This window comes from Alternaria triticimaculans (genome assembly GCF_023758025.1).
Source record: "Alternaria triticimaculans strain BMP 0046 chromosome Unknown scaffold_13, whole genome shotgun sequence".
NCBI lineage: Eukaryota > Fungi > Ascomycota > Dothideomycetes > Pleosporales > Pleosporaceae > Alternaria > Alternaria triticimaculans.
Window position 1 is genome coordinate 986276 of NW_026055970.1, and position 20953 is coordinate 1007228.

Here is a 20953-nt window from a genome sequence, read left to right on the forward strand (position 1 = left end):
CGCAGGCACACCACCACAACCCTGATACCCCTCACACGCCGCCAACATGTCTCTCACGATACCCAACGCTCCTAACGCCGGCTTATTCAAGCAGGGTTACCAGAAGTATGGCCCTTTGCAACCCCGCAATCACAGTAAACAACCAGCTAACCACCCCGCAACAGCTACGACGCCGAAGATGGCGCTGTTATTCGCAACATCGACGCCTGCCGGACGATTGCCCAGACCGTTCAGACCTCTCTCGGGCCCTATGGACGCAACAAGATCGTCATAAACCACCTTCAGAAAATGATCCTTACCTCAGACGCGGCGACGATACTGCGAGAACTCGAGGTTGTACACCCTGCGGCGAAGCTTCTCGTCATGGCCAGCCAGCAACAAGAGGCAGAGATGGGTGATGCGACAAATCTGGTCATCGTCCTGGCCGGCGAGCTGCTGAAGAAGGCGGAGGAGTTAATACGGATGGGCCTGAAGACAAGTGACATTGTCTTGGGTTACGAGAAGGCACAGCTTGCGGCTCTGCAGACACTGGAGGGTATGTCACTCACGCAAACTGGCAGCTGAATCGGGGCTAACCTATCGCAGAACTGGTATGCGACAAAGTCGAAGACATCCGCTCGCAGCAAGAACTCAGCAAAGCCATCCGCACCGTAGTCGCAGCCAAACAGTCGGGCAGCGAAGACTTCCTCGCTGACCTCGTCGCCGAAGCCGTTCTCGCCGTCCTCCCCAAGAACCCCGTCAACTTCAATGTCGACAACGTCCGCGTAGTAAAGATCATGGGTGGTGCCCTGGAGCAGAGCAAGGTCGTCAAGGGCATGGTCTTCGCAAGACAGCCAGACGGTACCGTCACAAAGGCGACAAAGGCCAAGGTCGGAGTCTTCTCATGTCCTATCGACATTTCCCAGACTGAGACCAAGGGCACGGTACTATTGCACAACGCAAAGGAGATGATGGACTTCACAAAGGGCGAGGAGCAGCAGGTGGAGCAGGTCATCAAGGAGCTCCACGACTCCGGTATGAGGGTCGTTGTTGCTGGCTCGACCATCGGAGAACTGGCCCTTCACTACCTCAACCGCTACAACATCCTCGTCATCAAGGTTCTCTCCAAATTCGAGCTTCGACGGTTATGCAGGGTAGTCGGTGCTACGCCGCTCGCTCGTCTCGGTGCACCTATGCCAGATGAGATGGGTACTATCGACGTCGTTGAGACACTGGAAATTGGCGGTGACCGCGTCACAGTATTCAGACAGGAGAATGAGCAGACACGGACCGCGACTCTGGTTCTACGCGGCGCTACTCAGAACCACCTCGACGACGTTGAGCGGGCGATTGACGACGGTGTCAACGTGGTCAAGGCCATCACCCGTGATCCTCGACTGGTCCCAGGTGCTGGAGCAACAGAGATGCAGCTTGTTGAGAAGATCAAGGCCATTGCGGACAAGACATCCGGTCTGGCGCAATACTCTATCCGCAAGTACGCTGAAGCTTTCGAGGTCATTCCACGAACTCTCGCAGAGTCAGCCGGTCTGGACGCAACTGAGGTTCTCGCCAAGCTGTACGTCGCACACGCTGCACAGAAAGGCAGGAAAGACGACGAGTGGACTGTCGGTGTCGATATTGAGAACGACGACAACACCGGTACACTCGATGCCAAGGAAGAGGGCATTCTCGATCTCTGGGTCAGCAAGATGTGGGCCATTAAGCTCGCTACCGAGGCTGCGAGGACGGTTCTCAGTGTCGACCAGATCATTGTCGCAAGGCAAGCTGGTGGACCCAAGATGCCTGGAAAGGCGCAGCCGGGCAACTGGGACCAAGATGATTAAACTCCGTTGCCGGTATGAGGGGTAGTGTATAATGACATCGACTAGACGCTATTGAAGCACCAGACGAATGATATCTTCGTTCTACCTCACCGGGTTTCGGCTGTTCACGTGTCACGTATATCATGGTATGGAAGTACCGAATGCTTCTGAGCGAACCCGACCAACTATGGAGCTGATGTGATCATTTGTCCGGCTTCTCGGGCACTCGTGGGGTTGTCCTTAACATGATGTCTCTTCGACCCAAGCTACCAAAACCCAGAGCTCGTACCAGGATGTTGGTCCGTTGGCTTTCATTGGATTACGAACATGAATGTTGTTTTTCTTCTTCAGCTCAGTTCTGAGCTCACATACGGTACTTGTGTGGTCTTACTTTGATCCTGGTCTAGCTGGAAACTTGCAGTAGCAGTCCAATCAATCCTCGCCGCGGAAGCGGCCTTATCTACCCCTCGTTGATTCTGAACGCAATCCTTCAGCCAAGAGCATGCAGAGTTTATCGATTCTTGCTCTAGCATTACAGCTATGTCAACCCTTACTGCAGACTTGCCCAGGGCCTGGTTGGCATGAACAGCAGACGTTACTACCCGAGATGCATGATGCATCGGCACCCAGCTCCCACTCCCGCTGCTTCCATAGATCACGCGGTCCGTGTTTCGCGCTTGGCCCGACAGAGGCATGATCCGCGACAATGATGCAGCAGGATGCTGGGTGAACGCGACAGATCGCTTTCCTTTTTGTTCTTCCAGTATTCTTCTATAAGCATAATTTCCACGGAAGTGCCGAATCGCTTGGCGTCTGGCGAAGTATAAAAAGCCGCCCCTTTCGCCCCGATCTATCTGTACGCCACATTCCTCGTGTTTTCCAACATATCGCTCTTCGCTCGATCAACGTACACGCGTCAATACCGAACACATCTACTGAGCACTTTGCTCAATGCGCAGGTCGTAAACTGTGGTATGGTCTTCAAATCTAGTTAGCCCTTTTTGACTAACTGTTCGATAGTCGAGAACATCATCAACGCTGTCCTGCCGAGCACCAATATCCCATTCATCGCCCTACTGTATCTCGCTGTGAGTTCCCTACCTACACCCATCCCCCATCCCCCATCACCACATATCCACATATCCACATATCTACATACCCCCATCTCCACACCACCACATCTCCCCAAAGCCGGTCTCAACCCCTACGCCTCACGGTGCAGGTCCTTTGGTGTTAAAAATTATTTGTGCCACTTATTGTTACTCCAATGGAACGACTATAATCTCAAGATTATCTAGACTTAGACATCATTCCGCTTGAACCTCTTTTGAGGATCGCGATGAGAACGGCATATTTGCCGATCTGTCAGTCTGGGACGTTCAGCAGCCACTACGATGGGTCCAGTCGTCTCTGTGTTCATCGATCTGCATGCATAATGCATTGATTGGAACTTGAGATGAGAGGTACTCATCGTGTCTTCTGCTGAACTCGTCGTTCACTCAATGTTATTTGATCTCTCAAAGATCTCTCAATGACCTCGTCGATACATCGTTATCACGTTGTCGCCACATCAATGTTACATATCATTTGATAGTATTCTTTTTGAATATTATCATCTGCTCGTCACGAGGTGGTAGTGTTTCGCTTGTTGACCGGCAGCGAGACACTATCATCTCTGGCAAACAAAGTCAGCACTCTTGAACGCCTTCAAGCGTATAGAGAAACCGACTGACCGATATAGATTGCCTGGTATGCAATCTCCAATCTCTTCTATGTGCTTAAAGCTAACTTTCTATAGAAGCTCCCTCTTACGCATCCACAGAAATCACCATGCGATATTCCCTTCCGCAGCAAAATGCGGACCTTGGTCCTAAGGGTTCAATCAGACTTCTGGCGACTAGAAGGAAGGCAATGAATTCGGTCATCCCCATTCGCAACGCCAGTGGGGTTCAGAAGGGTTGGAAAAGGTCCGCTTCAACCAGGACCCAACCCAGGTTCCCGGTGGATGGTGCTCTCGATAAATTCAACTTCTCCATGCAAGAGGACGATGGCGCTAGCGACCATGGCGAGGTAGGTATAGAGGGGGAAGTCCGTGTGGGTTGCCCATTTCACAAGCATGATCCGAAGGCGCACCAGTTATCATCGTGCAAAGGGAAGGGGTATCTTGAGCTTGCCAAGTTGAAGTATGTCTGCGTTCAAAATCAGCACTCTTCACCGGCTTGGGTTCTAACACACAGCAGAGATCATTTAAAACAAGTACACGGGTTATCGCTGGAACGCCTCAATGCCGATTTCAACTTTAAGAATGGAGAATACCGTAATCTCAGGACACTAGAGGAGAAGTGGAGATTGGTTTACCGCCGCTTATTTCCCGAAGAGGCCGAAGATTCCATACCTTTGCCTTACGCCAACGAAGATCGTGACCAGTATGATGGACTACTCTCCGAGCTTGAGAGCGTTGCGGGTCGCCGAACAATGGGAGAGAAAGCCTTTCGAGACGGGGTCCTCGATTTTGCGCGCAGGTTCGTACAGGAACGTCACTCTGCAAGATCGAAATCAGTCGATTCGGCAGTGGATTTCATGACGAACCCTCCAACGAGCGCGACCATACACACACCCCTATCACCGCCCGTGTCCCACGAGGATTCCTTCCGAACGACCACGGATGACGAGGGCTACTGCGGTCAAAGCCCTAGGCTTGCCAACAAAACCAGCACAAATCTCGATGCGTACACACCAGCGGCTGCAGACCCCTGGTCATTCGAACAAGTCTTCAACGCGGACCCATATTCAACCAACAACAACCAGGAATGGAACATCAGATCACAGCCTTTGTCGGCTATTTCTACAGATGGAGTCACGTCGCTGGAGGACTTTGCGTGCTCTAGTCTACCACCCGCCCCGATCCTTCAATCGCACGCTGGTAGCGCTTATCACGGGTACGCTCCATCGAATGCGAATGTTAGTTCGTCTCCGACGTACAGCTACTCTCTCGGCGACCACGACACCACTTCTTACCCTCGTGTTGAAACAAGGAACCCCGCTCAACGGACACCATACCTTTCAGATCCCGTTTTGAACTCGGGATTTAGTTTGCATGAATCTTCGGAATCGCTATCCGCAATCCACCCCAGCTTCGAAGAGCACAGTCACGCACAACCATCCCTATCGCTTCCAAGCTTATGTCTCAACAACGCGTACGATTATCTCGATATGGAGAACATGGAACACAAATACGAACCCAACATCGACGAAGGTATCTTTGATCTGGAGGCACTGCACTCCGCATGATTCTGATGCTTGTGGAATCATTTGCACAGTCAACATGTTTATCGGCGTTGGTGCGTGGACAGGCGCATGGAGGGTTTATATCGTACCTATCTTATTACAGGAGTCGAAAGGGGCGTCCTGAAGGGCGACCATGACAAGCAAATTGCTTCCGGTGCCTGCAAACAGCGATATGCGTGATGTTTGTTGATCTCTGCTTGTGTTTGATGGGCCCTAATGACTGGTTGTTCGAAAGCACCTTACCACACAAAAGAAACGGAACAACGATTGCCTAAGACGTGGGACACCGGTGGTACCTTCTTCACGTCGCTTGCAGTGGGCCATTGTTTTCATGCCGTTGCAATGGCCATGTAGGGAGGAAAGTGGCGCGCCACCACCGCGACTGCTCATGTCGCTAGCGTGGACCGATTGCACCCAGCCTTCGGTACCAACTCATTCCATACTCTTCTACGGATCAACGACGGATACTGATATCATGGCGTCCAAGCAGTGACTTTGGGTCGTCAGCCATGAAGGCCGATCTTGAATCGGTTGCTGGTTCGCTCAAGACCTACTATAGAGTGGACATCAACAACACACTCCACTCTAGCGTGCGTGGACGCTTGCCCACGAGCCATATCGCCGGCTTTTACCTACCGGAACATGCGCTTGCAGCCTTGAAGCATCTCAGCGGCAACGCAGAATTGGACGCGCATTTGATGTATACTGTGTACTTCACTACACTCAAAGAGCTCTCCGACGCTGTCATCGTTAATGTGGAAGACACCAACTGCATGTTGCAAGTCGCAGAAGCGAGCGCAGTCTGGGGGAAGCCTCGAGAGGACATGGTCACATTGCGCTTATCGGGAACAAATCAAAACGAGGTTGTCGACATGAAGAGGATACTGGAGGCCAAGCTTTCAGGAAGAATAGCGACCACGGGACTAGATGGCCATGCTGCGCGATACGAGATCTGGCACGACTTCTTCGCAACTGCATCTGGAGCTGGGTGGCTACAAGACCTGGCACGAGAAAACGGTGTGACAATCATAAGTGATAAGTTCCAACAGCGTCTGCGTGTTTATGATCCTGAACAGGATGATGCACGAATGGGGCTTGTTGAGCACACCCTTGCAGAGAAAGCCATCATGCAGAGCACATTGGAAGAAACGACCACTATCAAATTAACTTTGAAAAACTTCCAAGAGCTTCTTACGTCGGACAAGGTTGCCCGTGCTCGGGTCAAGTTGGGTGAGACAAAAGTCAGCCTTGATGTGCTAAAGAAAGCACTGGTCCTTCATTGCACTCAGCAGACCGCCTGGCTGGTTATATCTGAGCTAAATTTACCACTACCACACCACACATGTCCCCTCTGCGACGATGCGACAAACGACGTTAAGCTCTCCAACTGCGGCCACTATGCCTGCAAGGAATGCTTCGATCTTCAACTGGAGGTAGCTTCATCCGATCTAAGCAAGGATCACTTTCCGCTAGTATGTTGGCACGACGACTGCAAACAACCAATAGCCATCGCAGACCTACATAAACACCCTACCGGCACGATGATCGATGCGTTGCTCAAGGCATCGTTAAATCATTATATCCGATCCTCTCCAGCTATCTATCGCAACTGTCGAGCGCCTGACTGCAAAGCAGTGTATCGGCGCGGCGGATCTCATGGGATCTTCACATGCCGTACATGTCTGACCCAGACGTGTACTCTATGCCATGCAGAGCCCCATGTCGGCTGGACTTGCGCACAGTATGAATCGCGTGTCCTCAAGAATGAGCGTAACGAGCAGCTTCTGGACGAGTACAAAGCGGCCGCTGGTACAAAAGAATGCCGAAAATGCGCCACACTTATCGAGAAAGTCGAGGGATGCAACCACGTCGAGTGCAACGGTTGTCACGGACACATATGCTGGGTGTGTCTCAAGGTCTTCTCAGAAGTGGAGGTAGTGTACCAGCACATGAACGACGCGCATGGAGGAAATGGGCTGGTGGAAGGATCGGATGACGAAATCAGCGAGTCGGGGAGTGATGAATGGGAGGATGAAGACGATTTCGTGGACTTGATTTGAGCGCATGCTCTGATCGAGGAACCTCTTGTGTGCCTTGTGGCTGGGATCTGGAGGTGTTCATGGTCCATTGGGGAGTAGGTGTGATATCGCATTCTTCGTTCAATGTGACTAAGTTTCATAAACGCGAAACAAATAAAGCTTGTGGGGGGAAAAGACAGTAGTGATTGATAAATCCTTGGATCAGCAAGCGGAAATGCAGCGTCCTTAAGCATCAGAGCCAATGAGAGCTGCCGATGCCTTGGCGATGTGCTTACGAACTGTCGGTCTCACGGATCTGTGGGCATCCGACCGGCGGTTCTGCCCTTCCCTCATTACAAACCTCGCTTGTGTGCTATCGCGACGCGTTAACGGCCGACACAGCGAGGAAATGTCTGTAGGGCCTTACGTTGATGTGACTGGGGCTCAGTGCTTGATTACAAGTTTCCCGAAAAATTGGTCCGTCGTTCAGGTGATGACAGGCGCTCGGTGCATACGCGGTTGAAGAGGTGAGTATATGTAGAGCAACGCATCTTCGGCTTTTAGATCATTTAACACATTGCATCTCAACATCCCATTTCGAGACATATCGAGCATATCACAGATCATCTCATATACTTACTTCTACATCACTTCCGACTTCCTGCACGACCATTTTCACGATGTCAGAACAACGCAACATTGTCATTGTTGGCGCATCGGGCGCGGGCATACAGGCAACCCATTACATCCTGAAGCACATTCTACCAGCTCTCAAGGCAAAGAATGACGCCAAGTATCATGTCTACAACATCTCGCCATCTTCACAGTGGTACTTCAGGGTTGCCTCTCCACGAGTGGCAGCTTCTACTGAGCGCATGTCGACGGACAAAGTCCTCTTCGATCTGCATGAGGGCTTCAAGCAGTACTCCAAAGACGACTTTACTTTCATCGAAGCCTCTGCTACGGGTCTAGAGCCATCATCGCGACGCCTCCTATTTCGCAGCAACAAGGGACAAGAAGACGAATCATTGACGTATCACGCACTCGTCGTGGCAACTGGAAGCAAGACTTATTTCCAAGCTTTCTCGATGAGCGCCGATGCTCAAAGTACCCTGAACGCGATTAGCTCGGCAAATGAGCAAATCGCATCGGCGAAGAAGATTGTTATCGTTGGAGGAGGCGCAACAGGCGTAGAATTTGCGGGCGAAGTTGCTGAGCATCGCAACGGCAAGCCAGGATGGTTCAGCAAGGTGCAGCCAAAAGTTGACGTTACCCTGATTACATCGGACAAGCAGCTTCTCCCCGGTCTCCGGCCTGCAATCGCCAAAGTTGCAGAGCAGAAACTCAAAGCGCTCGGGGTGGAGATTGTCTACAACACGCGAGTGGTCGATTCAACGCAGACAAAAGATGGTCGCACGGCGCTGACCCTCAAGAACGGTGGCAAGCTTGAAGCAGACCTCTACGTTCCCGCTTACGGCGTTCAACCAAACTCGTCGTGGCTGCCAGATCAATTGCTCAATGAAAAGGGCTACCTCGTAACGAACGACTCCACCCTTCGCGTCGACATCGCAGGCCCCCGCGTCTACGGCTTCGGCGACATCGCATCATATTCGCGCAACAACTACTGGGACATTAACCTGGCTCTACCTACCCTAGTCACCAACATCAAGCGCGACCTGCTCTCTTACAACCCCATGCTTCCAGAGGCGAAACCCAAGGGCAAGGACAGAGTGTACACGGCTAATACGACGGAGTCTATGGTTGTCCCCATCGGTAGCGGAGGCGGTGTTGGTGCCGTTTTTGGATGGAAGGTACCTTCATTCTTCGTGTGGGTTCTGAAGGGGAGGGATTACATGCTGGGGATGAGTGGGCTGCCGACGCTGAATGGGGACAAGGTCAAGAAGGAGGTCAAGTGGACGAAGGAGGAGGCTGCGATCTGAGTTTGACTGTGTGCATAGCGAATTTTCCTATTTTCATAGCTTGTGATGTTTCCGTGTGTTCTTTGCAGTTGTAGAATCTTGGTAATGTTAATAATACTTGATGTCAAATGTGCTTTCCCAAGACTCTTTCCAAGGTTGTGTGTTGTGAATAGTGACTGCCTGCGCTGCGGAGAAGGATGCAACGCGATTGGTTTCGAGCTCGCACCACAACGGCGCGCTCCGCGTCGACATCACTCCTTTCCACCCTTGGACCCCACGTACACGGCGCAAATGCGGGGTGAGTAGGACATCAAATGGATTTCGTACGTCTTCGCCCTGCTGCAGCTATGGTTCGCGCACTGACGACAGCAAGTGGGTGAGGCTACTCGGCGGGTCGTCCCAGAAGAAGAAGCAGGCCGCCCCGAACAACCCGCAACAGCGGCTGGCACGCTTCCGCCAGCGCTACAATCAGATACTGGTAGGCCTGGCTGCGTAACCCGAAATGCTGCGAGTCTGACACACGGCAGCAAACATGGCAGAAGTCGACCAACCTCGCCCACGACCGCGAAGCCCTGGGCAACATCCGGCGCGGCTTCCAGGCCCTCACAGCCATCCTCAGCGATGAGTCGCGATCCCCGGCGCCGCACATGTGCCTCCAGTTCGCCGCCGCCCAGCAGATATACACGGCTGTCTCCAAGATCGCGGCGACGGCACACGATGAGGGTACCGTTAGGGACGCCGTGGCCTTCTACAATGCCCTCATCGACAGCGAGGAAGAGGACTTCCTCGAGAACGACGTCTTCGCCGCCTCGCTCATGAACTTCATCGACCGCACAGTCGGGTCTGGCAGCATGGGCATAGGAGAGGACATCGAGGCCGACATCGTGGAGCTGCTCTTCGGCATCGCAGCCAAGATCCGGCTACAGCCAGAGATTCTGCATGTCTGGTTTACGACTACATCCGCAAACAGTGAGGGACGAGTGTTGAATCCCAAAACCGATTTCGCCGGCGTCACACAGAAAGAGGACTTTCCGTTGTGCTATCAGCTCATCGACCATGTCCACCACGAAGGCCGTATCGGGGATTTTGCGCGCACCGGATTGCTGTACATTTTCGAGTCTGCGTCTAGGTCCATGGATCTAGAGCAGTGGATCGTCAACAGCGATCTGCCTACGCTGATGGCGACCGGTCTAGGAGCACTATACAGCCAGATGAGCAGGTATGAAGCGCACCGAACCCGAGACAACGAAGCTAACATTGTCCAGAAAGCTGTCGATACTCCACCCCGCGCACGACCTGCCTCCTGTCTTACTACTCTCCGACTATACCGAGATGCAGCCCAATCCACAAGCAGAGAACTTCTTCACACCCGACTTCCAGAGCCATCTGCTCACCTTCTTGTCTTACCTTGCCTTCTGGCAAGATGTGCTCGAGCATTGCAGATCTCTGGATGTTAGAGTAACATTGATTGACCACTTCCAAGCTTTGTTCCTCCAGCAGCTATTGTGTGTTACTCTCATATGTCTTCAATATGTACACAGCTGACTCCGTGCAGATACCCTTCACTACTTGAGTCGTCCGACGCCGATGGCGGTTCATCCGTCGCAGTACTTACGTACCTTCGCCATATACTAGATGCGCTTGACCACCCCGAGCTCGTGCACATGATGCTTCAGTATCTACTCGCACTCCTGGACTACGCGTCTACCACGACACCACGGTCCCCCGCAGCTGTCAAGCGCCGTCAGTCACTTATGCTGCTTACTGCATCGGATAAGGATGAAGACAAATTGAACCCATCCTTGTTTAATCTGGTCGACTTGGTCTTGGGAAGCACCGCATCGCGCAATCCACAGACGGTCATTGCATCATTGAAGTTGACGACTGTGATACTGAGCAAAAGCCATGGATACGCTCTCGGATCTCTCGTCAAGGTGATGAACTTGCATCATAAAGAACACAATAGAACTGTTGGATCCCTGAACAAGGAGCTTGAGCTGTACCTAAACCTTGCCATCGATCTCGCCGGCTTGGAAGGTGTTGATGAAGCGTACGAGAACTATCTAAAAGATACTCTGAGTTTGTTGGAGTCACATCCCTGCTCTTTGAAGACCATCGCTTTACCCACGACGTCATCGAAGAGTCCAGGATACTTCGACTCGACGGAAGCTTCAGCTAGGGAGGTGGATCCACATCAGTTGCTTCCAGAAGATCCGCTCTTCCAGTCTCTCATGGATTTACTTCTGAGGTTCCTTACGAACGATGTCGAGACAAACCTGGCGCTTACTGAGGCATTGATTACGCTCGGCACCTGCTCACAGCTACGTCTGGAAGGATGGTTATCCGTGGATCCTGCCGACTATCACTTCGAAAGCGACAGTCCTGAAGTCGAGTCGTTCACGAATGAAAACTTGCGCGCCATGTTCCTGGCAGAAAGGTTTCCGAAATGGGAGTCCTCTGCTACTCCTCAACTGTTTGCATGCCTGCAACGTCTCCAGACGCAAGTCGATGCCCTGCGCAGCGATATCAAGGACTGGGACGAGCACGTCGCGAACCGTAAGCATGCTTTCCGCTTCCATCAGGATCTCGTAGAGGAGTCAAAAATGTCGACGCCTCAGTCAAAGCCTGCGCGACCTCCCTCGGAAACTCCAGTTGGATCTTGGACACCGCAGATACCACAACACGTACGTAACCAACCGACAACGCCCTCAAGAGCGCAATCTCCGAGAGGTAGGAAGGAAACTCTTTCTGAAGCAAGGAACACCCCCACTACATCACCCGCACCATCAAGATATGGAGGCCAGACACTCGTTGGTTCACCTGCCCGAGCATCGTCCCCTATGTCAGGAACATACGCCGTACAGCAGCCTTCTTTGATGTCCGACGTCGACGCTAGCATATCACAGATCAGGATGAGTCAGTTCGGCAAGAGGCGTATTCGCTTCCGCCGGCCGGCTGGATCAAAGGAGGTAGAGGTCATGCTATCGAAGTTCCAACCACCACCGAAGGAACCTTCTGATGACGCGGCGACAGGTGCTGAGGATTCAGAAGACGATGATATTCGAGAGGCGAGCTTACTACACATCATTACAAACGTGGTCATACTGCAGAACTTTGTGTTGGAGCTGGTTGCGTTGATGCAGGTCAGGTCAAGTCTGTTCAATGAGGTCAGATTCATCTGATTGTAGGTTTGCCGAGGGAAGCGTTTGATGTAGTAAGAATATACCCATTTTTATCTCTCCTTCAATACGTCCCGAGGAACATCTTGTAGGACAGTCAGGATTGCCTGGGCATCTTCCGAGGCATCTTCGCGCACGTGCACGTCGGCCGCTTTCAGGATGGGCTCTGCAGCGGAGAGTTTCCGACAGCCCCTCCAACGTCATCTCCCACACTTTCACATGTCGATCATTCCACCCCTCATCCATCATCAGACGCTCGTCTACACGAGCTTGTGAAAGCGCGAACCCGGAAACACGCGAGACTCGAATTCAGGCATAACACCAGGATTGCATGTGCTATCATCCCAAGCAGGCCATGATGAACGGCCAATTGCTTGGGCAGCTGGGCAACTGTGGCTCGGCAACGTAATTCCTCGAGCCGATCGCCGGCCGAACGACATCAGCGCATCGTAACTTCCGCTCGCCCACCCAAGGCGAAATCCGGGGTTTGCCAAGGTACCCCATTGTTTGCCAGCTGCCAGACAAACGCGTGCCAGTCGACACTAAGACACGCGGTCTGGGCTCACGCAAGGGCCGAGGCTGGCGGAGCAAATGGGTGTTTGTCCTCACACCCGCGGGTAGTCAAGGCAGGCTTCTGATCAGCGATGTATGGAATATGACTGAATGATTTCCTTGCGCTCGTGCTTTTCTCGCTTTCCTAAACCTCATTTCGAGTCTCCTTCTTGATACCCGTCGCATAGCTGTTGCTATTGATTAGCTTGCTTGCTCTTCCTCTGTCGTCATCTCTAGAAGCCGAGGTTTCTAAAGCGCATTACAGCTCTCGTTCAGAAAGTTGGGCTATAGCTCAGGATCGCTCTTTCAGTGTCACAATCTCGTGTAACCCCACGTGCTCGTGTCTTGGACGCCCTTTGGTCCCAATTCGTCGCAGCAAACACCTTCCTGGACACTTGCGCTCCAACTCTACACAACATGTCTGCGAAATCAGTACAAGGGCCTGGCGGCAAGAAGCCCGCGTCGGCGGCTACAAACTTGATCGGTAAGCCTCAAGTTGTGAATTTGGAGGGTATGCGACCGCGATGGCAGGATACTGACGCGACATGAAGCCGGTGGCGGTGCTGGAATGATGGAGGCACTTGCGTGTCATCCTCTCGGTGAGTTACAAGTCCCCAAGCCTACGTTATCTGCGCATCAAGTCTAACTGGATATCAGATACGATCAAAGTCCGCATGCAACTGTCGAGACGAGCTCGCGCTCCAGGAGTACGTACCAAATTATGCTTTCGAAGCGGTCGGCATATACTATCCAGAACGTCACTGACTGGTGTACATTACAGGCAAAGAAGCGCGGGTTTATTACGACCGGAACTGAGATCGTGAAGAGAGAGACAGCATTAGGCCTATATAAGGGATTAGGCGCCGTTCTCACAGGCATCGTCCCGAAGATGGCCATACGCTTCACAAGTTATGAGTGGTATAAGCAGATGTTAGCGGACAAAGAGGGCAATGTCGCGTCAAAGTCTACATTCATGGGTAAGTTTGAAGCTCGCGGAATCGCAAGGCGCATCTTTTCGGAACATAGTCTACTCAAGAATGACCGAATACTAACACTTTACAGCTGGTCTTGCCGCTGGTGTTACGGAGGCCGTTCTCGTCGTCACACCCATGGAGGTCGTCAAGATCCGTCTTCAAGCGCAGCACCACTCGATGGCCGATCCGCTCGATATACCCAAGTACCGAAACGCCGCGCATGCCATGTATACCGTCATCAAGGAAGAAGGTGCAGGCGCATTATGGCGTGGTGTCTCGCTCACAGCCTTGCGTCAGGGAACAAACCAAGCGGCAAACTTCACTGCGTACTCGGAACTCAGGGCACAGTTACAGAAGTACCATGGCACAACGGATTTGCCGGGCTACGAGACGAGTTTGATCGGTCTGATTAGTGGTGCTGTTGGTCCTTTTACGAACGCGCCGATCGACACCATCAAGACGAGGTTGCAGAAGACGCCCGCGGAGGCAGGCCAAACTGCCATTCAAAGGATAGTAAACATCGGAAAGTAAGTTCTCGAGCGCAACCAACTTCCGAGTGTTAGCTGACAATTCACAGCGACATGTGGAAGCAAGAAGGTATCCGCAGTTTCTACAAGGGTATCACACCGCGTGTGATGCGAGTAGCCCCCGGTCAAGCTGTCACATTTACCGTGTACGAATATCTGAAGGGTGTGTTGGAGAAAGGCAGAGAGATGCTCCCTGGTGGGGCATATGAGGAGTGAGCTTGCATTGTGTTTCACAGTCCGTTGAAGAGCGCCATTCGATAAGCATAGGTTGATTTCCAAGCATGTGGAAGCCTGTAATTCATGTGAAATACAACAACAAATGGATTTCAGAAACGCCACTCAGGAACCAGACTGCATGATAGAAGCAGGGCTGCCAAGGTGCATCGGCCGTCCAGCCCACCTGCCCCACTATAGTACATCATCACCGCTGGTTCGACGTCAGTGTACACGTTGAAATCAATGCATTCAACAACATTGCAGCCTTTTCTTTGAGTGTCCCGACAACCACAGAATATAGTGCAGTAGAGACTTGCCAAGATGCAGTCTGGTATCTCCGGTAACGATCTTCCAGCGCGTTCCAACCTCGCACCCCACTAACAACCCCCATAGCTGCCCAGGAGCTCAAATCCGCCGTCGGCAGCCTCATAACCTCAAGCTCGCAACGCGGAATCCTAGCCACAATCCAAAACGAAACCATCATCCCTAGCGACACCATATCCTCGTCAGCATCGACTTTCCTCGCCGACCTCTCCAATCTTCAATCCCACATCCAGCCCAATGCCGCACTCTACATTCTCCTGCGCCGCGCCGACTCGCTCTCCTCGCCCGACAAATCTCTCGTAGCCGTAACATACGTACCCAATGCCGCGCCGGTACGCCAGAAAATGCTCTTCGCATCCACGCGCCTCACACTCGTGCGCGAACTAGGCGGAGAGCATTTCAGCGAGAGTGTCTTCACGACCGAAGCATCAGAGCTCACGCCGGAAGGCTGGGAGAAACACATTGCACATACAGCGTCTGATAACCCGCTGACAGCGGAGGAACAATCGCTGCAGGACATCAAGGACGCTGAAGCCCTGGAGAGCAGAGGCACACGCGGCCAGGGTCTGGCCCAAGGAGGCAGAATCGCTATTCGGGCTGATGATGAGATTGGCGGGGCGTTGAAGAAGTTGGGACAGGGTGGAACGGATAATCTTGTGCAATTGCGCATGGACGGCGCGTCGGAGACGCTTCAGCTTGTGTCTTCTTCATCAGCGACGCCTTCGACTCTCTCACAGGCTATCGATGCTAAGGAGCCGCGGTACTCGTTCTACCGTCATGATGACGCTGCTGCGAGTATCGTGTTCATCTCGACGTGTCCGAGCGGAGCGAAGATCAGGGAGAGGATGCTGTATGCAGCGAGTAGGGGCAATGTGGTCAGTCTGGCGCAGAACGATGGTGGGCTCAAGGTGGAGAAGAAGATTGAGGCGACGGATCCGGATGAGATTACTGAGCAGGTTATCCTGGACGAGTTCAAGGTGGAGAAGAAGGAGGAGAGCAAGGGATTTGCGAAGCCGAAGAGGCCTGGACGGCGGTAGATGGCATAGCAGGCATGAAAGTGGGCAACACAGTGGGCGGCAAAGCCCATCGTAAAAGGCATAAACGTCAACATGGCAATGGATATCTTTTGCGTCATACTGCACAAGTCCGACTGGCACTGTGCTATTATCTACTCTCCATTCCTCAAGAAACCCCGGTTACCATGCGGCCTCCTCTCCATCTTCTTTCCGAATCTAACGCCGGGTCTCCCTGCCTTCTTGTCCATTTCACGCCCCTTCAACCAGTGTTCACGTACGTTCTTTGTATTCCTGTTGACCTTGGGCGGCAGCACCCGGTTCTGCTGTGCCAATACCGCTACGCTGAGCTTGCCCTTCTTCACATCCTTCGCTGGCTTGTCGACGCGCTCCAGAAACTTGATGTGGTGGTTGAGCTTCTCCTTTCTAAGTTCCTCCTCTGTCTTTCCGCGGCGCTGGGGCGGTGGCGTGGGAGGGCGCTGGTCGTCGATGGTCTCGAGGAGGGAAGCGGGCAGGAGACCGTTGGATACGTCGATGTCCATGCGCGACGCAACTTCTGGCTCTTTGTCGAGGGGGCCGGCGGCAGCCTTTGCTTCCTTGGCAGCTTTCTTTGCCAGTTTCTTCGCCTTCTTCTCCTCACGCTCGCGCTTTGCAGCTTGCTGGGCGGCAACGAGTTCTTCGCGCGCTTGTCGCTTGGCCTGTTCCTTTGCTTGCTGAGCTTTCTGCGCGCGATCGGCTTCGGCTTGTGTAGCTCGTGCTTTCGAGCTTGCAGCAGCTGTGGTGACTACCTCGGGGGCTTCGTCGTCCGAATCGCTTGCTTCGTCCTGGTCGACTTGGCTTGTTTGCGTTGGGGGTAGTGACTCGATGGGCTGAGAAGCTTCATATCGCTTGTGGCCTTGCTTGATCGCAACGGGCGAATCTTGCGACTCGGCAGGCTCCTCGCTACCAAAGCGTCTATGCGTCTTTTCAGGTTGTGCTGAAGGAGGCGCGTCGCCTTGCGAGGGTATAGGAGCTGTGCTGCTCTCGTACGAGGACGTTGGAATCTCGTCGGGGAACTTGGACGGCGTCTCTACAACCTTCTTCGGGCGGCCTCTGCCTCTCTTGGCTGAGCCTGGTGCTAGCGTCTGGCCATCTCCCGTCTTAGCCTTGGGTGTAGGTGATCCCTCAGGTTGCTTAAATGTTGTGGCGGGCGTCGCGTATACTGAGCCTGAGCCTGAACCAGGCTGCTGCGCTGGTGTGTAAAAGGACGGATTTTGTGAAGTTGCCGGCGCCTCTTCCCTGCCTTCACCGAAGCTGTCCGTGGCCGTCGAATCATCCGGCGACTTCCTGCTGACTACAACGTGGGGGCTCGATCGGCGTCGGAGTGGCAGAAATCCATCCTGTGTCGGCGTCTGAGGGTCTTGGGTCGCAGGCGCCGCGGCGACAGCGATTGTGTCCGAGACATCTTCTACGGACTCTTGCGAAAGTCCTTGTGAAGGCGCATCCGAATCGGCGGTCTGCTTGGCAGATCTCTTCTTGGAGGACGACGTGGGCGCAGACTTCCTCTGCCTTTTCGTTTGTGTCGGCGTCTCTAGCGACTCGAGTTCTCGCTTTCCTGCGGCTTTCCTTGTCGAGCTGCGCGGCGTCGGTGTCGGTGCGCCTGGCGTCTCTGTTCCGCCTCGTGTAGTGACCATTGCGTCTTCGTTGCTGTGGGTTGATACGCGTCGTGTGCGAACCGCGACTGTTCTTGTCGTTGCTGCGTTGGTGGATCGCGCGATGTGGAAAAGATTCTGGCGTGCCAAGATTTCGCGGCCATTGCGGACCCCCGAGACTAGCGGGCCTGGTGAATTCCAAGGATCACCGTATCGCCATTCACCAACTATCGAGCAGTCATCTCGTAACTATGTTGACTCCTCGCGCAGTATTACGCTCAGCAAGCGCAGTCGCGCGCCTAGAGCCATGTTTGTCGTGCCGATCGCGTCAAACAACTCTAGCCATCCGCTACAATGCTACGAGATATCCGATGGCCTCGCATTGGCTTGCAACAGGCATGCGAACCCAGAATTATTCCATCAACCGAAAATTGGATCCAAAGGCACGTGTTGATGTTGATACTCGCGCTCGACTGGGCTTCTACACCATATGCAAGCAACAAAGCGTACTCAATATCGAGCCGCGTACGGCTCTGAGCATCTACAATGACTTCGTTGCGAAAACGAAAACAACTTCCCATAGCGACAACGTTTTGCGGATAGTCGAGAGTAGGTTCGCGGCCCATACTCCCCTCTATAGATGGCACTGACATGAGCAGAATACAACCTCCGATTGATTGATATTACATCTCTTGCGATGGCCACATTCAAAGTACCCGATCTCAGCAATCCAGAGATAAGAGCTCGACTGCCTCCTAGTCAGCACAAAGAAGTCGCTGTTATGCTTCTGCAAGGATGTGCGCAAGCTGGGGATCCTCTCGCGATCGTACACATCCTGACTGTCGTCTACCTTGGCAGTTTGGGCAACCAGCCCGCTCAAGAGATTGCAAGGCTCTTTCCACAGAAAGATATCGCCCAATACCGCCAGCTGCTCGACACGATTGACTTGCAGACCTTGGAAAAGACTCCAACTCTAGTAGTTGAAGTTTTGACTCTAAGAGGACTCTTCCTTGAGCAAGCAGGACAGAAGCAAGAGGCCATAAAAGCATACCAAGAAGCCATCAAGCCTTCAACTCTTAATGATCAAACTGGAAGGCCATTAACGCATGCGATGCAATTTCCCCTTATAGCACCCTGGAATGCGCTCGGTTATCTACTCAAGGCAGACAAAGATCCGAAAGTACAGGCAGAAGCCCAGTCATATTTCCAGAAAGGCGCTCTCGAAGGTGATGATCCGCTTTCATACTACGAACTCGCAGCCTATGAGCCGAAAACAAGCGAAAAGTGGTTGCGGTATACGAGCAAAGCAGCAGCATCCGGTCACAGACAAGCCATACTGGACCTCACTGGCTTCTATCAAGAAGTGGCAGCATCGAACTCGTCTGTTTTAGAAAATGGTAGCATACGACATGCGCTCAACTGGTTACTGACCTGGAGACGCGGAAGCGCCGCGAAGCTTGCGCGAGAGTGGTTACATGTGGCGTCTGTCGTTGGACACAAACCTTCCATGTTACAACTTGCGGAGTATCACAAGTCTATTGGTCATGAAGAAGAACACAGGAATTATTTGCGTATGATAGTCGACTCTGACAGCGCGGCCCTTTACAAAGAAGAGGCACCACAGCTTGTGCAAGTTGCGAGGTTGCGGCTTGCGGGAACCCGGTAACAGCCAATACAACCAGTAGGAGACCATGGCCTGTATACTCCATTCTCTTCCAGTGTATCATGCGTGTTCGCCGCGCTCATACGCGCAGCCTGGTATCGTTTCAGAAGCTACATTCATCTGAAGTGTCTATCAGACAATTACGCAACTGTTCGCTGATTCTGCGCAAACGATCTCCACCCCAGATCGATCTCGTACTACGCATTAGACATACATATGTGTGTTGAAAGACATCTTGGTCATATCCTCGACAAAACGACTATCTCCGGATCTACCCCGGCCTACCCCACCTCGGCAGGTGAGCTAATGGCCTTCCTTATCTGGCACTCTGATAGTGGCCACAGCATCCGATGACTGCTTGAAGACTTATATTCATCGCCAGTATGATCATCTATCTACTTAACACATACCATTCTGCATCTTCATGAAGACATTAAGCACAATCTACCATCAAAAATCGATCTTTGATCACTTCAATCTAGCATAACATCTGTTCTCACAATCATGTCGTCTATTATCCCTCTCAACAGTCATCGAAAAGCCTTGATAGGATCACCTTCAAACTTCTGGTCGCACTCTACCAAGAATGGCTTTGACCTCACTCATCCCTCTACGCACTCGTCACCAACTATCGGGCCCACACACACCATCCAGACACGAGCTGATGCCATCACAATCGATCCTTCGAAATCGGCCCTTGTCATCATTGACATGCAAAACTTCTTTCTCTCCGAAGCTTTCGGCCGCGGTCAAAAAGGTCCTGGTCACATTGCCTGCGAACAGTTGGTCAAGTACGCTATCCCAGCTGCACGCAAGGCTGGCATCAGAGTCGTATGGGTAAATTGGGGGCTTACGGAGGAAGAAGCCAAAGAGATGCCGCCAGCTGTGAAACGCGCGTTTGGCTTCTTCTCCATTCCGGAAGATGCAGATTTCAAAGCCGACGACGCTTTTGGACACCAAGAAGGAAGCGTGAGCATGGATCGACATGGCAAAGAAAACCAGTCTTTCTACCGTGGTATCGGTGCTGACTGCGGGATGCTCAAGTTTCCAGACGGGAAAACCGTAGAGGGGGGTAAATTACTCATGCGCGATTCTTGGAACGCAGCGCTCTACCCTCCATTTGATGCCATGTATGTCGAAGGCAGCAAGTTGGAGAGTAGGCCTGACGTCTGGATCCATAAGAACAGGATGAGCGGGATGTGGGGTGCTACGACACCCCTCAAAGAGTTTCTGGATAAAGAGGGTATTAGGACCTTGTTCTTCACAGGTGTCAATACCGACCAGTGCGTGGGTGGAACCCTGACTGATGCATTCAGCAATGGGTACGACTGCGTGTTATTAGGTGATGGCTGTGGGACGACCACACCCGACTACGCACAGCAGTGTTGGGAGTATAACGCCGCTAGAACCTTTGGGTTCTGTGCAAGTTGTCAACAGTTTGCCGAGGGCTTGGGTAACTCTTGAATATGTAATCTACGTATCTTCATTCGAATCCAGAAACCGACGTAGAAGGATCGTGAGTACACCTGTAAAGTCAATGGTCTCCGTGGAAACTCTTGAAAGAGTTCCCAGGAGCATCTGTGGGACGGTCTAATCCACACATAGCCAAGACCAGTCTGTCCACTTCGTCACCCCCACATCCTATAAAACCCAACTTTCCTGAGCCTACTGCTGCAAAGGCTACTGAAGCGAGACGTTCCGGCTGTTGTCGAGCACGGTATACGGCCTGTTCTTTAGGTACGCCTCGGAGGAGGAGGTCTTGATTCTGGATTATTGGGGAGAGGACCGTGGTACGCAGCAAACCAGGATCGTTTTGTACAAGATCAGTAATTACGTTCTCACTTCTT

The 20953-nt window shown here is 52.6% G+C and overlaps 9 protein-coding genes across 9 annotated transcripts; 8 read left to right on the forward strand and 1 right to left on the reverse strand.

The window, feature by feature from the left end:
- Positions 1 to 46: 46 nt before the first annotated feature.
- CCT8 (T-complex protein 1 subunit theta) lies at positions 47 to 1823 on the forward strand (the record flags this gene model as incomplete). The annotated part of the gene is made up of 3 exons (XM_049368808.1): positions 47 to 105; positions 165 to 535; positions 586 to 1823. 3 exons carry the CDS (start codon positions 47 to 49, stop codon positions 1821 to 1823), a joined length of 1668 nt encoding a protein of 555 aa, XP_049219773.1.
- A 2013-nt stretch (positions 1824 to 3836) lies between these two features.
- Positions 3837 to 5093, forward strand: J4E78_008207 (uncharacterized protein; the record flags this gene model as incomplete). The annotated part of the gene is made up of 3 exons (XM_049368809.1): positions 3837 to 3872; positions 3939 to 3985; positions 4040 to 5093. The coding sequence occupies 3 exons, from the start codon at positions 3837 to 3839 to the stop codon at positions 5091 to 5093; spliced, it is 1137 nt and encodes a 378-aa protein (XP_049219774.1).
- A 506-nt stretch (positions 5094 to 5599) lies between these two features.
- Positions 5600 to 7150, forward strand: J4E78_008208 (uncharacterized protein; the record flags this gene model as incomplete). The annotated part of the gene is made up of 3 exons (XM_049368810.1): positions 5600 to 6562; positions 6687 to 6764; positions 6833 to 7150. The coding sequence occupies 3 exons, from the start codon at positions 5600 to 5602 to the stop codon at positions 7148 to 7150; spliced, it is 1359 nt and encodes a 452-aa protein (XP_049219775.1).
- A 638-nt stretch (positions 7151 to 7788) lies between these two features.
- Positions 7789 to 9048, forward strand: J4E78_008209 (uncharacterized protein; the record flags this gene model as incomplete). Its single annotated transcript, XM_049368811.1, has 1 exon — positions 7789 to 9048. The coding sequence occupies one exon, from the start codon at positions 7789 to 7791 to the stop codon at positions 9046 to 9048; it is 1260 nt and encodes a 419-aa protein (XP_049219776.1).
- A 293-nt stretch (positions 9049 to 9341) lies between these two features.
- J4E78_008210 (uncharacterized protein) lies at positions 9342 to 12209 on the forward strand (the record flags this gene model as incomplete). Its single annotated transcript, XM_049368812.1, has 4 exons — positions 9342 to 9350; positions 9555 to 10246; positions 10293 to 10532; positions 10583 to 12209. The coding sequence occupies 4 exons, from the start codon at positions 9342 to 9344 to the stop codon at positions 12207 to 12209; spliced, it is 2568 nt and encodes an 855-aa protein (XP_049219777.1).
- A 966-nt stretch (positions 12210 to 13175) lies between these two features.
- On the forward strand, positions 13176 to 14475 carry SFC1 (Mitochondrial succinate-fumarate transporter; the record flags this gene model as incomplete). The annotated part of the gene is made up of 6 exons (XM_049368813.1): positions 13176 to 13242; positions 13310 to 13357; positions 13416 to 13465; positions 13540 to 13735; positions 13821 to 14259; positions 14310 to 14475. The coding sequence occupies 6 exons, from the start codon at positions 13176 to 13178 to the stop codon at positions 14473 to 14475; spliced, it is 966 nt and encodes a 321-aa protein (XP_049219778.1).
- A 321-nt stretch (positions 14476 to 14796) lies between these two features.
- J4E78_008212 (uncharacterized protein) lies at positions 14797 to 15836 on the forward strand (the record flags this gene model as incomplete). The annotated part of the gene is made up of 2 exons (XM_049368814.1): positions 14797 to 14815; positions 14869 to 15836. The coding sequence occupies 2 exons, from the start codon at positions 14797 to 14799 to the stop codon at positions 15834 to 15836; spliced, it is 987 nt and encodes a 328-aa protein (XP_049219779.1).
- Positions 15837 to 15967: 131 nt separating this feature from the next.
- On the reverse strand, positions 15968 to 17485 carry J4E78_008213 (uncharacterized protein; the record flags this gene model as incomplete). The annotated part of the gene is made up of 1 exon (XM_049368815.1): positions 15968 to 17485. One exon carries the CDS (start codon positions 17483 to 17485, stop codon positions 15968 to 15970), a length of 1518 nt encoding a protein of 505 aa, XP_049219780.1.
- Positions 17486 to 18140: 655 nt separating this feature from the next.
- On the forward strand, positions 18141 to 20452 carry J4E78_008214 (uncharacterized protein; the record flags this gene model as incomplete). Its single annotated transcript, XM_049368816.1, has 3 exons — positions 18141 to 18823; positions 19637 to 20393; positions 20423 to 20452. The coding sequence occupies 3 exons, from the start codon at positions 18141 to 18143 to the stop codon at positions 20450 to 20452; spliced, it is 1470 nt and encodes a 489-aa protein (XP_049219781.1).
- Between the last annotated feature and the right edge of the window lie 501 nt (positions 20453 to 20953).